This window comes from Pelodiscus sinensis, chromosome 4, assembly GCF_049634645.1.
Source record: "Pelodiscus sinensis isolate JC-2024 chromosome 4, ASM4963464v1, whole genome shotgun sequence".
Lineage (NCBI taxonomy): Eukaryota > Metazoa > Chordata > Testudines > Trionychidae > Pelodiscus > Pelodiscus sinensis.
The window spans coordinates 13,228,346-13,246,166 of record NC_134714.1 but is presented as its reverse complement, the minus strand read 5'-3'; the positions used below and the strand labels follow the sequence as shown (position 1 = coordinate 13,246,166).

General features: G+C 43.4%; 2 protein-coding genes across 4 annotated transcripts in view; one reads left to right on the top strand and one right to left on the bottom strand.

Annotated features, from left to right (window-relative positions):
- The window catches only part of MNAT1 (MNAT1 component of CDK activating kinase), a 204,420-nt gene extending 196,759 nt beyond the window's left edge, over nt 1-7,661 (bottom strand). The window contains exon 1 of one of the 2 annotated variants that reach the window (XM_075926356.1): nt 6,029-7,661. Coding sequence is in view for 1 of the 2 variants with exons in the window: in XM_006110770.3 (XP_006110832.2) it covers nt 6,029-6,117 (89 nt within the window). In the remaining variant the exon portion in view is untranslated. The remainder of the gene's footprint in view (nt 1-6,028) is intronic. The other variant, XM_006110770.3, reaches the window with a different exon arrangement.
- A 4-nt stretch (nt 7,662-7,665) lies between these two features.
- SIX4 (SIX homeobox 4) lies at nt 7,666-16,879 on the top strand. 2 transcript variants are annotated; one of them, XM_075926354.1, is made up of 3 exons: nt 7,672-8,673; nt 10,761-11,455; nt 14,168-16,879. In XM_075926354.1, the coding sequence occupies exons 1-3, from the start codon at nt 7,841-7,843 to the stop codon at nt 14,956-14,958; spliced, it is 2,319 nt and encodes a 772-aa protein (XP_075782469.1). In that variant the 5' UTR covers nt 7,672-7,840; the 3' UTR covers nt 14,959-16,879. The 2 variants fall into 2 exon arrangements, with proteins under 2 accessions (XP_075782470.1, XP_075782469.1); XM_075926355.1 differs by lacking the exon at nt 14,168-16,879 and having other exon boundaries at nt 7,666-8,608; nt 10,761-10,933.
- The last annotated feature ends 942 nt before the right edge of the window (nt 16,880-17,821 follow it).

Below are 17,821 nucleotides of genomic sequence, written 5' to 3'. Positions count from 1 at the left end.
CCTGGGAAAGAATTTTCTGTAGTAACTCAGAGCCCTTCCCATCATCCGATCCCCAGCAGTTAAGGATTTTTGCTTCTGTCGCTGATGGGCCACATACCATGATAAGCAATCTAATCATAACATTCTCTTCATAAACACAGAACTCGATCTTGAGGCCAGTTAGATTTTTTGACCCTGCTCCCCTTGGAAGGCTCCTCTGATTGTTAGAAATCTTTGTCTAAGCTTCAGCCTAAACTTGTTGATTCCATTTGTCCTCGTGTCCACGGGTGCTTCACTTACATAACTCCTCTCCCTCCCTGGTATTTATCCTTCAGCTCTACGTAGACAGAGCAATCATATCTATCTCAGCCTTCCCTTGCTTAGGCTAAACAAGCCAAACTCTTTGAGTGTCTTCTCATCAGAAAGGTTTTCCATACCTTGCAACACCCTTCTCTGAACCTGTTCCAGTTTAAATTAGATAAGTTATAGAAATGTAGCCGTGTTAGTCTGGTGTAGCTGAAACAAAAAGCTACATAGTCCTGCTTTTTGTTTCAGTTTAAATTAATCTTTCTTAAAGATCTCAGAGGGCTAGCTGTGTTGGACTGTATCTGCAAAAACAATGAGAAGTCCTGTGGCACCTTAGGGTATGTCTACACTACCACCCTAGTTCGAACTAGGGTGGTTAATGTAGGCATTCGAACTTGCAAATGAAGCCCGGGATTTGAATTTCCCGGGCTTCATTTGCATGTTGCCGGGTGCCGCCATTTTTAAATGTCCGCTAGTTCGGACTCCGTGCCCGAACTACACGCGGCACAAACTAGGTAGTTCGGATTAGGCTTCCTATTACGAACTACCTGTACTCCTACACTCCAAGTTTGAATACCTACATTAACTACCCTAGTTCGAACTAGGGTGGTAGGGTAGACATACCCTCAGGCTGTGTCCAGACTCCATGCCTCCGTCGACGGAGGCATGTAGATTAGCCAGCTCGGAAGAGGGAAATGAAGCCGCGATTAAAATAATCGCGGCTTAATTTAAATTTAAATGGCTGCCCCGATCTGCCGATCAGCTGTTTGTCGGCAGATCGGGAGAGTCTGGACGCGATGCCCCGACAAAGAAGCCTTTCTTCATCGACACAGGTAAACCTGGTTTCACGAGGCTTACCTGTGTCGATGAAGAAAGGCTTCTTTGTCGGGGCATCGCGTCCAGACTCTCCCGATCTGCCGACAAACAGCTGATCGGCAGATCGGGGCAGCCATTTAAATTTAAATGAAGCCGCGATTATTTTAATCGCGGCTTCATTTCCCTCTTCCGAGCTGGCTAATCTACATGCCTCCGTCGACGGAGGCATGGAGTCTGGACACAGCCTCAGAGACTAACAGATGACATTGGACTCCTCGTTGTTTCTCAAAGACAAGAGACCAGGATTGTGCAGTATTCCAGATGAGGTTTCACCAGTGCATTGTATACTGTACTAACAACACTTCCCTGTTTCTACTGGAAATAACTTGCATGATGCACCCTACGCTCAGTCATCCTGTAATCAATCAATACATTCAGTTAAAATTCTGACATGGATTCACTAATGCAAATTATGACAGATGGCTAACACCCACCCTTATCTCACTGTGCCTGTGTCACACACAGACTCCACTCCTGCAACTAATTACCCATAGACCCACCTCCACAGAGACCCAATGACTTCCAAAGGACCATGTACAGGGATATGCCCATATATAATCAATTGCAAGATCAGGACCTTGGTATTATGTAAACCTCCTTATGAGAACAGCTGATAAAGGCCCGTGCATAATGTAATTATATTGAGCAAGAGAACTAAAGGACACTAGACCAACCTTAACTCAGCAGGTTATTCACTCAGAACCCCAACAGTATGCTATCAGAGACTGTGTGGCCGATTACTCATTTTTTCACCCTGCCCCCATGATTGGATCAGTGGTGTCTCATCACGGTCAGGGCTGTCACCTAGACTTCCAACTTCGTTAAAAAAATTTATAAGATATAAAACTATTAATATATCAACCCCTAAAACAAGATAATTAATGTGGAAATAATAATAATAATAAAAATGCAACATTAACCGTCTCGATATTGACAGAGAGAGAAAAGGTTACATTTGTGCCACAAGATGGAGCATTTACAGTTATAATGCAAACCAATAACTTCCAAGATCAGAGGCACGCATTGATCTTAACTTTATCCTCTTGCATGTATGCTTTACAGTGGGGCACAGTATCAAACTGGAACATACTGGCCTCTTTTGGAAAAGACAAGGATCCCTCAGAGTTTTGAGCAAAATTAAGTAGTTGGTAATCCCTCCAGCCTCATCTAGATTAGGATTTGGACTCCATTGGTGTAGTGTGTTAAAGACCTGCTTTACACTAAACAGTGAACATGTTAGCCAACACCTTCCAAATCCTAATGTAGACAAGGCCAGGTGGCCTTCTCTACCAGTTTTTGGGTGGATTACCATGATGAGACAGTAATAAGTGCACCATTTCTTCAGTGCCTGTAACTAGTCCTTCCAAGAGCTGCACCATTTCCTCAATGCCTGTGACTCATCCTTTCCTGAAAATGCATCAATGAGTGAAACATCAATCTCAGGAGCTAGAGAAGTAACAGTCCACAGTTCTATCTACAGTTCTGCCCACATGTACCTTCTTCCTTTTACTAGGAACAAGGAGACCCATGACACAAGTAAATGTGACAAGGGCAGCAGCAATCCAACGTGCTCCTCTAATTTCAGGCTAAGCTGCTTTGACCACTCATCATTACAAAATCCAAGAACCTTTACGGTTGGGGTATTTACACTGAAACTACTGTGCAGCAATGGTTTAATTTCAGCTATCCCAGAGACCGTATCTCTTACCATGCCCTGCCACAGTAACTGAGGTCAGCTGATGCATTAACAGTCCCTAGACTCATCCAGTTAAGGAGTTACTTTCAATAGAGACTCTGCAATTCTGTATTTCACTCTTCTGAACTGGTGTGATTTGTTATGCTTGTAAGAAGTCCACAGAATCTTTTTCAGGAAAGAAGGTAATATGCCATGTTTATTAAGATGACAACAGAGAAGCAGTTAGCATATGCTTTAACACACACACACACACACACACAGTCCTACAGATGTTGCATAGTTACCAATCCGTTGTGGCTCAAGTCAGTTTTACTGGCTAGGCAAGGCTGACTGAGTGAGGAGTCGGAGTCTTTCAATCGCGATTCCAGGCTCCTCGGAGGCTTGTCTTGCAGGACTGAACCCAGAGTCCCATGGCAAGAGCTTCCCTTCTTATCCATGTCAGTTCCCATTGGAGTCTATGGGTTTTGCAGTGTCATGCTACAGTCATTCACCCTTAGGAGGTGTTAATTTGTGCTCCTTTGATGATGATTGTCAGGGTTCCCATCCTTGTTTTTCTCTCTTGGTGGGGTCTCTGTCTGTCTCCAGGGTTCGTCAATGCTGCCAATTCAATTCAGCCTCAAGACACAATGGATGTTTCAAAGTTTCCACTTCTTCTTGATCACCTGGGCATCTGTGATGGCTTTCACTCACACACACTCTCCATTCACACCAAACAACTGTATAGAGTTTCAGACAAGATCAACAGTTACTAGGGGTACAACTTAATTTGCAAAACTAACAGTGAGCAAGGCCTTGCAGTGAACATTATCTAATCCTGAGAGAGAGAGAAAGAAATAGAAGCTATAGAACTTATAAGCAAGTTCTATCACATCATTATGTATCATACTTATAATCAATATCAAAATATGCATTTTTGCTACATTATTGAGCCTTTAAAACACAATGCAAAGCTCACCTGTTTACTCTGGCCTTTATTGGAAGTGTACAGTGATGTATAGTTATACTGTAATTATATAAGAAAACTATGCATGTATCCAAGTATTTGTCACACTGATTCACTGGGGCACCGTTCTGACACCCTTATTTCATATTAAATCCATGGAATTTACTCACTTGAGTAAGTGCTCCTCAGCGGCCATAAACATTGCTGAATCAAACCTATATTGCATTTGTACACAACCTAATAGACAACAGATAGGCATTTTTGCTATATAAAATAAATTATACATGCATAGTAATTTTCTTAGAACCCTATCTATGTAGCTAAAAAAAAAAAAATCACAGAAAAAGTAGACTAGATATAAAAAATAACATCTATTTGTTTATGCTTTTACTGGAGCAGCAGTATAGGAAAAAAAACATAATATCCGAAATTTACAAGCAATAATCTCCTGCACCACAGACTTCCTTGAAAGTTGCCAATCAAGTATTAACCAGGCCTGGCCAGCCCTGGCTAGACTTAACCAGGAAACACATATTCAGATGGACATAGTTGTGCTTCTTAAAAACAAAAATAAAACATTAAACCAGCGAAATCCTGCCTTTTTAAATATACTCAGTTCACATGTCTGTCTGTTACATAATTACTTGAGTTTGTTAAGACTTCTTACTTTAAAATCCACTAGAAAAGCAAAGGATTGAAAAAAAGCTTTCATTAGAGTTCCCTAATGTGACAGGTCCAACCTCTTTATAGAAGCACCATGTAAACATGCATGAAAATTATGAAAGACCTCCAGAACCAAGCTAACCAACTAACAACAGTCACTGGCAAGAATGATTCCACAAATAAATATCTGCATCTGAAAGAGCTGGATTATTACAGTTTGATGAATGGTTAACTCAGTTAAAATGAATAAATCATGCTCTGAACATGATTTTAAATTGTTTACAATATTGTCATTTCCAAACCAAACTTCTTCCAAAGTCAGCACATGTAGCTCTCATTCAGGGCTACTACACATGTGCTCAATTTTTAACACATATTTTTGTATTTTTTTAAATTACCTAAGTGCACGTAAAAATGCATCTAATTAGAATTTAACTGAAAAAAATGCTTTTTTTCCTTTTCCCAACTCAGAAAACACTTGGTTTTATTAAATATCATGATGAAAATGAAAAGTTTTAACATAAAAAGATGAGACTGAAAATAAGGTTACATAGTCTGAATGCTATAACATGAACCAACTTTCTTGCTGAGAAATACCTTCATAACAGCATACATACAGAGCAGCCAAGTCTGTTGTGCTATTAATCCTGAGATGTTAAAACCCAGGAGAGAAAAAAAACCAACAGTAACACCAAAAACCAGCTACAAATCCAGTTGGATTTGACAGCTGATAGGAGCTTCCAATTCCAAGCACAAATGCTTCCCTACAACACAACTTCTTATTGCCAAACCACCTAAACTTGAAAATAATTTATGTATTTATCAGTTAATGAGCAGGATTCATTCTGGCCTTCAGGCTTTGCTTTGCATAGGTAAGCTGAAATCCTTCTGCACAGAGCAGTACTTCTCAGAGACTAGATTTAACTGAGAAGCCTCCAGAAGTAAAACACCTCCCCACATTTAGGCCTGAAAAATGAGACTGAATAGGGAACAAGCTATTGACCTTAAAACTTGCAGTACAGTAAGGGAGGAACACACCCACCATGGAACTGCTTCTCACCAAATTATTGCAACCATTACAGGGAGCAAATAACTGGGCTCATACCTACCAAGTGCTTTCTAAGGGTCGAGATGCTCAGGCAGCTTTGTGTCTCCCCCTTTCCACAGCCCCTTGCTCTGGAGTGGGATCTTCAGGCCCAGCAGGTGCAGTATGATCACACACAGAGACACAAACCAGTTGTAGCAGCACCCCCCTACACACACACACACACACACACACACACACGAGCAGCAGCAACACCCCACCCCCACCTTCTTCCTCCTCCTGTGTGGGATGTACGAGCTTCACTCCTGAGCCTGCTCCCCTCCCCCAACCTGGGGGAGCTGCTCCCCCCCCCCCGCACTCCAGATGCTTTTAGAGGAGTGATAACCCCCTCCCCCCGCGCGCACCACAGCAGCCTAGGAGGTGGATGGGGGGGGTTGCCAGGGACTGCTTGTCCTCAGTGCCCTCATGGCACCCTGAGCCCTCCCCCCCCCCCCCCCCCAGCCCCAGCGGCAGCACTTACAGCGTGTGCCCGCAGACATTCACCATCAGCTTCAGGGAAGGGTTCCGGTACTTGGTGGTCTTGCACCGCGGGCAGCTCTGGTCATCCATGGTCCTCCCCCCAGCACCCGCCCCCTCCCTCGCTCGCTCCTCCAAGCGCTGCCACTGCAAACAGGGCCCGGCCGGGCTTTCACCCCGCAGCGCAAGCGTTCCGCTCCGAGGAGGAGTGTTGTTGCTGCTGCAGCCACCACACACCGCGTGTGCTTGGGGGGCGGACAAAAGGGCAGTCAGTTGTGCGTCGTTGTGTGTGCCTTATACCGCACCTCCCCCCTCCCCTCCCAGTGCCTTCTCTTGAAAGCTTGTGCACATACAAATAATTAACACAGAATGAAAATAAACAACACCGAAGGCACGTGGAGACAGGCACTCCGAACAATACCTATACCCAGCCTGCTGTAGCCGTATAATGTCCAGGGCTTTTCAGTTGTATGCTTATTGTTATGCCCAACACCGAGTTTTTTTTTTGGGGGGGGGGAATCAGGGGTTATAGAGCAAGTCCTTAAAAGCCCAAATATTTGCCATGTGTATGAAGCGTAGAGAGGCAGGGAAATTGACAGAGCAAACAATTAAAATCCAGGAAAGAGCTAATTTTACAGTTTAGCTTTTGACAATTCTGTTTTCTTTTACTTATGATAAATAACGAACCCCACTCCATTATTACTTTCTTTTAATTCTGGCATTTTAGTGATTTAAATAACTTGATCTTGCCATGGATGTTGTCAACAGATAATAGAATGGATCAGTAATACCAACACATACAGAGAATAGGAAAGAATGTACACTGTGCACATAAACTTTGTTCTTGACCATGCACTGAACCTAGTCGCTCTTATCATCAGACGTTTGGATCAGCTTCTGCTGCTCATCATCACGGATTAGTCGTGTTGCTTTGCTGTTTTATTTGCCTTGCTGTATCATGTCCTTCTTACTTTAATTGACAACTCTGGGTGACTTAAGGTGACAAGTATAGTTTCATTTCTGTCATGTTTGGGGTATTTATGCTGTGCTATTTATAGTGTATGCTTTAACACAGAAAAAGAAGACGTTACATAACATCTTCCTTCAAGTATTTGCAATAGGTTCTTCTTGATCGTTCACAACCTTATTTGATTTTTGAAATTTTTATGTTTAATCTTCTGGGAGGAACTGCTGTGTTTTAAAAGGAGTCTGAGGGAATAAGTGAATGAATGTTCCATCATAGAGAGCTCCAGACGTATATGCTGTAATTCTGCAGCGGTAACATGTTCTCTGGCTTACATTCCTAGTAGCCAACTAATTTTAAAGGGTGACTTTCTCCCCTGTTTTAAAGTTTTGTTGATTTTTCCTTTGCCCTAATAAAATGGAATTTTCTGCTTTATAGTGATGAAACGTCCTTTATGTAACCTAACTAACCCTCACAAGAGGAAAAAAGAAACAAAATACCACTAACCCTTTCTAACTCCAGGTATAGGTGTTTCAAACTGGAAGGGGGGGGGAGGCAAAAGGGAGTTTGATTGACGGTTTCTATAGAAACCGCAGATCCTCCGCCCCCAAAATGTGAAATGGCCAATGAGGGGGCTCGGCTGGGCCAGCAGGCTGCTTGTGCCATATAGTATGCAGCTAGCCGAGGAGTCACGTTGGGGGGAGCCGCGGAGAGGAGCGATCCGTTTACACTACTTTGCTAGAGCAGCTATCTTAATGGTTACTGCGTGGCCGGGAGGAAACCTGATCGGCTAGATCCAGCCGAAAGCAGGAGGAGTGGACTTTGCGGAGAGAGAGAACAAGGGGGGGAAACATGTCTTCTGCCTCCCCCGCAGACAAGCTCCCGAGCGCGATCAAGCAGGAGAATGTGATGGAAATCCTCTCCGAAGCAGGCACGGTGCCCCGGGACAAGGCAGTCCTCAACCCTGCCCCACCGCCCCCGCCTGCCCCTGCCCCTTTCCCCATGGAGCAAGCGGGCTCCGCTGCTAGGGAGGAGGGAGCTGCAGATCAGATACTGCTCCACACGGAACTTTTGGCCAGGAATCACCATGCTGCTGCCGCCTCCTCTCCCTCCTCCTCCTCCTCCTCCCAGACCCCCCTGGCTTTCTCCCCGGATCATGTAGCGTGTGTCTGCGAGGCGCTGCAGCAAGGTGGGAACCTGGACCGCCTGGCCAGATTCCTGTGGTCTTTGCCCCAGAGCGACCTGCTACGTGGCAACGAGAGCCTGATGAAAGCCCGGGCGCTGGTGGCTTTCCACCAGGGCATCTACGCGGAGCTCTACAGCATCCTGGAGGGCCACAGCTTCGACTCCGCCAACCACCCGCTGCTGCAGGAGCTGTGGTACAAGGCGCGCTACACCGAGGCGGAGCGAGCCCGGGGCAGACCCCTGGGGGCGGTGGACAAGTACCGGCTGCGGAGGAAGTTCCCGCTGCCCCGCACCATCTGGGACGGCGAGGAGACGGTGTACTGCTTCAAGGAGAAGTCCCGCAACGCGCTCAAGGAGCTCTACAAGCAGAACCGCTACCCCTCGCCGGCCGAGAAGCGCAACCTGGCCAAGCTCACCGGGCTCTCGCTCACCCAGGTCAGCAACTGGTTCAAGAACCGGCGGCAGCGGGACCGCAACCCCTCCGAGCCCCAGTCCAAAAGGTGAGCGCCAACTTCGCCCGCCTGCTCCGGCCTCTTTCTTCCCGTGCAAACATGGCGCTTACCTTCAGCAGCCTGCTTCCCCTGCACGCACACCCCCTCCCCGCCCGATCGCCCCCTCCCCGCCGCCGCCGCCGCCGCACGCTCCCCCGGGCCGGGCTGCGGGCGATCGTGGGGAAGTTCCCACCCAGCCAGCTCGGCGCGGCTCCGTGCCCCCAGCTCCCAGGCAACGTGTGAGCGCGGCTGGGGAGTTGCTAAGTGCCCCCCCCCTCTCCATGGGGGCTCTCCCCCCTGCAAGGGCACAGCCGGCGCCCTTGCGGGGCTGGGGGCAGCGGAGTCGCTTTTTAGTTGACAGAGTTAATCATTTGCCGAGTTTTTAAGTCGCAGGGGGGCGGGGGCGGCTTGCGGCCGCGGCTCTTGTTTTGAAATCTGATTCCGAGCGGGTCCGGATCGGGTTTCACTGCGAGCCTAGCGGGGAGCGCCGGTGGAACGCTGGGCTCCCACCGGGCCGAATCCAAAGCAGGGTAAAGACCATGGGAAGATTCCCCCAGCCAGGCCTGCTTAGACTGCGGCTCAGTGACGAGAATATGAGTGAGGCCTTTGCTCTTCGCTCCCCCCTGGTTTCCCCCACCTTCTTCGCCCTTCCTTGTGTCCCTGAAGTTGGACTCCACTACAGGCTCCCGCAGCTCAGTGCCTGTCCGGGAGGAAGTCCTGCCCTGGCTCCCCACACCTTGCTCCTGGGGGCTAGGAGTGGGGCGGCTAGGGGGAATTCCACCGCCTTGAGCCGGCCAGGTGGAGGTGACCTCCCCACACTCCAGCCACATTCCAGGCCCCTTCTTCCTTTCCAAAGGCTGAGGGTTGAAAAAGGCCTTAAGGGCGAGATTGTGCTGATCCAATCTCCCCCCTTTTTTCGGGACACATCAAAAGGACACATGGCTGTGGAGAGACATTCAGAGCAACCAGCACCCACAAAACCTAAAAACAACAGTAAAATGCCACGGAGAGCAGAAAAGTCAGCAAAAGACAAGCACTGGGTGGTTCAGAAACAGAGCCTGTTGCCAGGAGAGGGGAGATTTTAGATGGCATACAACGCATTTAACACCCCATGCCTCTAAGGCTTTTGGGGAGTGTTGTTGAGATCTTCCTTTGGTTGACATCTCCTGGATGCATTCCATGGAGAGTTTGGATGACCAAATCCTTTCCAATATTAATTGAGCCCCAGCACTGCAGATCACTGCATCTGCCTCTACTAGTCACCCACTCTCAAACTGTTAGAAAGGTATGGTCTCAACTAATAAACCAAAGCAGTGCTGCTCTGAAAGACTGGCAGTCTGGGTATCCCATTCTTCAGAAATAAAAATGAACCAAACACCAGAACCTGTGATCAGACTGTATGCAACCACACAGTAGATTTCCCCTTCCCCACCCCTGGGAAGTCTGGAATAGTTTCTTTGTCTCTTGTGTAAATTAAGGTTCCAGTAGGTTACTTTCCCCTTTTGGGAAAGGACACACTGGAACAGAATGAAGTCTTCCTAACAGATCTAAACATTCAAGAACTAACAGTGAGTGGTAGGTAGATGTGGGGGTGGTCCCAGTCTCCCCTTTAGTGTGTTCCAATGTGCTTGGCTCTTTTTAACAAGGAGACAGTAGATATTTTCAGGGTTTAACAGTGCTCCCTGGGACTCTGCTTTACCTTACAGTTGCCAGAAGGCACCGCGTAACTTACCAAATGGCTGCTCCTGAGCTTGCTGGATTTCACACATGCACACACCATTCCATAGGGCAATTTAGCAGGCAGGGAGATGGCCCTGAGGCAGTTCCCTTTGATTATTCTGGGTGGATGACCACTGAAAGAGAATTTACTTACAGGTTTACAATCCAGTTTTACACTCATTATTGGCTTGACTTTTATTTATTTTTTAAACCGTTTATTGTCTCTTAAAAGCTTGCTTTAAAAACAGATGCAAACAATAAACATCACTCAGTCTTGTTTTCTGACCTGTGTGATAGTCATAGTGACCCCTTCTGGACTCAAAACCTATGAATAATGTCACTGTAATGAAATACCATATTTCTGTCTTTCCTCATAGCGAGTCAGATGGCAACCCTAGCACAGAAGATGAATCCAGTAAGGGACAGGAGGATTTATCTCCACATCCACTCCCCAACTCGTCCGACGGAGCTACCAGCCTCAGCCTTCCCAATCACATGGAACCGGTGTACATGCAGCAGCTTGGAAACGCTAAAATATCTTTAAGTTCTTCTGGCGTTTTGCTGAATGGAAACCTAGTGCCTGCCAGTACTTCTTCTGTCTTTCTTAATGGGAGCTCTTTTCTCCAGGGACCTAATGGAGTAATCCTCAATGGTCTCAATATGGGGACTTCACAGGCAGTAACTTTAAATCCACCCAAAACAACTTCAAGTGCTGTAAGCAATGGCGTGTCAATCACTGACATATTGGTGTCTTCTTCTGAAGATGTCAAGGACTTCAAAATCCTCCAGGCTTCTGTGTCTAACTCGGCAGCAGCACCCACAACATACAGTCCCAGTAATGTACCTGTCTCATTCCCAGGGTTAATACCGAGCACTGAGGTGAAAAGGAAAAGCATACAAACTGTTGCTTCTCAGGATGGAGGGTCTGTAGTTACTTTTACTGCTCCTGTCCAAATAAACCAGTATGGCATTGTCCAGATCCCTAATTCAGGAACAAATGGCCAGTTGCTTAATGGAACCGTCGGGTTTTCTCCTCTGCAGCTGCCTCCTGTTTCTGTGGCAGCTTCACAAGGTAAAAGTTTTGTTTGCTAAAGTAAAGCTGTTTGGGGGGGGGAACTGAATACATATCATTTTTTAATAGTGTGTAATATCTGTGCAGTGGTGTATAGTTACAGCATCCTGGCAGCTGCGATGTGAATCGTACATTACATCTTCCTTTAACACTTAGTTTCCTTCATTTTTAGAGATATTGTTATGTGGGGTATGAATTTTTTTGTCTAATGCAGCAAAAAGGAAAGTGTGAGATTTCACTGTCTTTTTAAAATACCATGGTAGGAATCCTTCAGTATTAATCTTCACAGTTCCAGAAATGTGTTAAATCAGTGAGTACTTAGTAGCTCCAAATAATTCCGTTGGGCTTTTTTTTTAAAAAAGAGAAAAGATTATTGATTAATACTGACTTTAAAATGAGAAAAACTTTAAAAACAACAAAAGGTTGGCAGCTAGTGAGAAAGTGTGTACTGTTTTCTAATCCAAGGATTTTGTGAAAGTTAAAGCCACAGAATATACAGGCACAACAAGACTGATCTGTTGTGCTTGTAATCTCTCATTATAAGAGAGAATGAGTAATCTAAAGAGAAGTCATAGAAATATGTGATTCCTTGTAGATATAAAATGTTAAGAGATTTTGGGTAAATGTTACCTTAGCCCTACGGAAATTTATGTCACCATGGATTAACATACCCATTATATGAACTCCTCCCAAAAGATTCTTTTAGAGATTACCTTAACATTTATTATGGATTGATTTTTTTCCAGGTAGTAAAGGAGAAAATCTGTGTAAAGCAAATCTAGTTCTGGATCATTATTTTGATATGGGTGAATTTTATAAAGTAAATGCAGAGCTGAACTATCCTATAATTTATTAATCTTCAGCATTTTGGTGTTAAGAAAATATTTAAACCAAATATGAATCTCTGCACATTAGCAAGGACCATGAATGATAAACAATTTGTACTGTGTTTTAGCTTGAGGTATATGTGTGTAAGGACTTAGTTATTTTTCCAGTAAAAAGGAATTTAATTGAAGGATGGACACTCAAAGGAAACTATAAATCAGCACAAGATAGATAGATACATTTGTACTATTCTAAACTGTGGAACTCACTGTCAGTGGAAGATTAGACATTTTATTTAAATACCATCTGAAATTACAAGGGATAGAGTAAAATTACAAGGACTGTTAATCTACATGCTCCAAAGAATAGGATGACAGCCAGCAAAGGTGAGGAAGAAATTTCTCTCTCTGGTATAATGTTGGACAGCCTTAAGCAGCATTGTAAACCTTTATCTGAAGCATTCAGCATTTTCCCACATTGGAGAGAGAATACCTGACTAGGCAGAGTGTGATTGATCCCCAGTGGCAATTCCAGGGTAGAGGAAAATCAGAAACCTCCATGTTTCCAAAAACAACAAGGAGTCCGGTGGCACCTTACAGACAAACAATTTTTTTAGGGCATAAGCTTTCATGAGTGTCAACTCACTTTCCTAGTCTGTAAGGTGCCACCAGACTCCTTGTGATTTTTGCTGAAACAGACCAACATGGCTACCTTTCTGAAACGTCCATGTTTACTGTTTGGCTGTTTTTAAATTGTGAGACTAGCTGGTAAGTGGTTTTGTATTCATAGTGAAATACATTCCATGCTATCTTAAGTAAGCTGCTATAATTTATTTATACCTTATTCCCACTTAACTTTCAATTTCCTTCCTTCATTTTTCTAGTGTATTCATTAGGTAAAAATAATTATGGTAACCAAAAATGTCTCTAGGAGCACCTTGAAAGTACTGGCTAATGAAAGCTAAGGGGGAGGTAAACAGTCCCCATTTTAAACACTTTCCTAAGTGAGCAATACGCTGTAGATGTTATGAAACGGGTAACTCCAAAACCAATTACAGCCCCTTTACAAATATAGCTAATAGCTTCCTGAAAGAGGTGGATAAGTGGAGATGCTGAAAGGTGGAAACCGCTCTGAGAGCCAATTTATCTTGTGCATAGAGACTCATTGTAATAATGACTCTTACTGGACTCACCATTTCACCAACTTTGGGTCCAATTATGCACATTGAGTACCTCTGAACTCTCTTTCTGGTAGTTCCATGGATATTAATGGGAGAATCCAGGTTGAGAAATTCAACATGAGTAAAAGTGGCAGGACTGGGCTCTTAGAAATGTGTTCACAGGATCCGTATTGATAGAGAACATAAGACAGTTTGAATACTAAATTGACTTGTATAGAAAGCCCAACAAAAGGTATTATTTTCAACATGTCTCTGCAGAATTATATTTCTGGCTTTTAGCTCAGTAGTCACTTCATGGGGTGTTTTTTGTAATTTTCCATGTGTCATTTTAGTCTCTTTCTGAACTGGCTTTACTTAGAAGCTTTTTATGTTTGTACTCTTAGAAGGAAATGTAGTGGTAGCTGCTAAAGAAGGCCAAATTGTGTTCATTTCAATCACTTAGCTATGGATTATTTGTCCACTCAGTAAGACTTTGAAAGGTGATAATGTACCTGAAACCTTTTTCTAAGTTCAGAAGTAATTTGTGTATTCAGGGGCTTTCATTTATTCATACATTATGTTCTCTAAAATATTCCAAAGAATATTGCTTCTATGGTGCCTGTAGTTCTTAGATTTCTTAAAACTGGTAAGACTAAAGTGTATACTAAAATAACTTGTATCATTACACAACTTCCCATCAACTATAATTTATACCTTTTTTCCCCCAGGTAACATTTCCATAAATCCAAGTACGTCAGATGGGGGGACTTTTACAAGTGATTCTTCAACAGTGCAGCAAGGAAAGGTTTTCTTTAGTCCTCTTGCTCCCAGTGCAGTGGTGTATACAGTTCCCAATTCAGGTCCAGCAATCGGATCTGTAAAACAAGAAGGATTGGAAAGAAGCCTTGTGTTTTCTCAATTAATGCCAGTCAGTCCGAATACACAACTAAATGTATCTTCTGAAAATGTTTCTGGTGGAGGCCTCCAGTCCATGGCTTCCTCTTTAGTAAATGTAACACCCTCACATAATTTTTCCCTAGCTCCGCCTTCTCTTTTAAATGCTGCAGAACTGAACTCTGATATCTCAGAGAGTCAGTCTATGTCAGCCTCTGTAACAAATACATCTACTGTGATATCAATCAGCAACACTAACTATGCAACTCTTCAGAACTGTTCCCTCATCACCAGTCAAGACCTCATGTCAATTACTACAGTGCAGCCTACACTCGGGGAAATAGTTTCTACAACTGGAGACCATGTCACTCATCCATCTGCACAAGTTCACCCGGATTTTGTCAGAGAGCACAGGTTAGTTCTGCAGTCAGCACCTGATGTCAAGGAAAATTTCTTATCCAATTCTGAGAGTAAGTCAACCAGCAATTTAATGCTGCTGGACACAAAATCCAAATACATTATGAGCAATATGGTTGACACGGTCTGTGAAGAACTGGAAACGGACAAAAAAGAGCTTGCCAAACTCCAGACAGTTCAGATGGATGAAGATATGCAAGATTTGTAACTTATTCTTGCTTTTGGTTTCAGTAGATAAGTCTCCACACAAGGCCCTAAAAAGCACCATGATTTTTCTCATTTAAAGATAGTAGTAATACCGCTGAAAACAGAAGAACATTTGAATAATCTGCATTAAAGCACATGGGAATTTACAATAGTGAAATTAGGTTGCCACATTTTGTTTGCATGCAGTATGCTCTTTTAATAAGATTAAGGGAGGCAGGTTAGAGGAAACAAGATAAACAACCAAGCAAATATGTGTTGCTCTGGTTTTACTAATATAACCCTAATAGTTTATCTAGAATCTCCATGCCACAACATAATTTCAAAAATAAGTCCACATTCTTCATACTAGCAAGGAAAATGAAATGTTTTTATAAAAATGTAGAAACAATGCAGTTTTTGTTGTTTACTCCTAGTCCACGGGCATTGAACAGATTTTAAGAAACTAGACGATACCTCACAAGCTACTTTAATGGTGTTTGAGGTTAAGAAACTGAACACAATTGCAAATAATATTGTCACTGTTTTTTTTTTCCCAGCAGACTTCTGTTCATCCCAAAAATCTTGCTTCAAACTTTTGCAGATTTCTAAATGTTATGACTAGCATTTTGCCAGTTCAGCTGGGGAGGGAAGGATTTGAAACACTAATTATGCAACTCTAAAGCTTTCACTCCAGTATGAATGTAAATATTCCAGTTATTACAAAGGAGACTTTTTTATTGGTACAGTGGATTTTATTTATGCTTTATATTGGTCTCTTTCACTTTAGATACAGTGCATTGAAATGTTTTCTGACTGTTTAATTTATTTTTACTGTTTGAACAGGAAGTAAACAATTATTTACAACAAGGTTTTACTTTTTTGTAGGGTTTTCAAGCAATGAGTTTTATCAATAGAGGTTGTAAAAGTACAATGTTAATCACACTGAAACTAGAAAATGAACTCCCAGTATTGCAAGATTGGAACATTTTTCGCTCCCATATTTGTGTTTGGTTTTTTGGGGGTTTTTTGTTATGTTTTGTTTACTTAGTAATTTTCAAATTAGTGAAAAGTTTTATGTATTTTTTACAGAATTCTACGTGCCTTTCTTCTTAGTGGCCTTATATTCTTGTTACTAAAGCACAGTGGCAGGAGGAATGAAAACACGTGTGCAATTATCCATCCTCAGGGCCAGATTATGCCCACCTTACTCTTGTGAGTAGCTCCATTTAAGTGAATGTGCCTACTTCCCTGAGTAAGACAAGTTGGTCTCTGGGGCATTTTGGGTGAAATCAGTTGTGTGAGGAGTCAGAGTAAGGCCCTCTGCATCATTTAAGTTTGCAGAGAGGGTTCACAGAGGTACTGTGGGCAGAGCAACAAAGAAGAAAACCTTCATGTAGGCAAGCACAGACAACTATGATTGGCTAGGCCAGGGAAGAAAGTTCTATATTTACAAGGTTCCGATGGCCCTGATGCTCCATGCAACTGGTGTGAAGGCGCTTTCTTCAACTGGGGCCTTAAGCTGCAACAGAAACCCCTAATGGTTAGAGGGAGCTGTGCGGGGAAGACAGTGTTTGCTAGCTGTGAGCTGAGGAAAGATTTCAGTTTCCTAGCCCTCTGCAAGCCATCCACATACGTCCCAAACACTCAGCTCCATACGGATAGAGCAGATTTCACCATTTGTCTATAGGATTTTTTTTAACTTGAAAAATCACAACCTTAAGCTTTACTAATAATAATTATTAATTAATAATGAAGATCTATGAAGAACTTCTCACTGTTGATATTTTTAACTCTATATGAATAAAAACAATAATTGAAGCATGCATGAGTCATAAAAGGCCTGACTCAAAGCCCATTAAAATCAGGAGAAAGACTTTCAAAGACTTCAGTGGGCTTTTGTTGAGGCCTACATGAACTGATACAGAACATCTTTTGCACACACACACACAAAAAAAAAGACCAAAACAATTTAAAGGACAACAAAGAGAGATAATATCAGTTCTGTCCAGGAGCATCCCTGTCTCATTCTCTCTTGATAGCTAACTTGTTTTATCAAAAATGTTTAGAGAAGTGGCTTTTCCCACTGTGTGACACTGTTTTGCACTATATTGCATACAATTTGTTCTTGTAAGTAACAGCATGGAACCTCTAAGCTGACCTGCGAAGAATTGTTTCATTCAACATTGCAGCCTGAGGTTTGGGGAAGGGACAGGATGGAGGAATATGTTCTGTAAGAAGAGATCATTGAGGCTTTCCAGTGTATATGGAGAAAAGAAAGCAGCTAGCCAGTTGGCTACTTCCCTGACTAGCATAAATGTTGTTAAAAGTAAGCAATTTAAAACATTTAATTATTATTAAAAACATGGAGCCACCAAATGCCCTGAGTCTGCAGGCATGCCTCCCACTGACCTGAGGCATGGTTTGAGCACAGGATAGAAAGTTAGGCCTGGTCTACACTAGACCAGAAAGTTCAGCTTAAGGTTAGCAACTCCAGCTACGTAAAATGCGTAGCTGGAGTCAGGTTACCTTAAGCTGAACCTTGGCAGTGTCCATGCTGCAGGAGGCTGATGGTAGCAAATGCTCCCATTGGCTTCCCTTATTCCTCGCAAAAGGAGTAGTACTGGACACGGCCGGGAGTTGCCCTCAGCATTCAATGTACAGGTCTATACTACACCTGCTAAATCGAATGCCAGAAAATCGACCCCCCCGGAATGTCGATCTTTCAGTAAGTATAAACATAACCTTAGGGACCTAAGAATTCCAGTCCTTGCTCTGACACTGTTTCTTCCTGTAGTATCTGAGCATCTCACATACACCCTCTATGGCCTGGGACAAGTCATGTGACCCTCCTGCTTCAGTTCATCCATCCATAAAATGAGGATAAC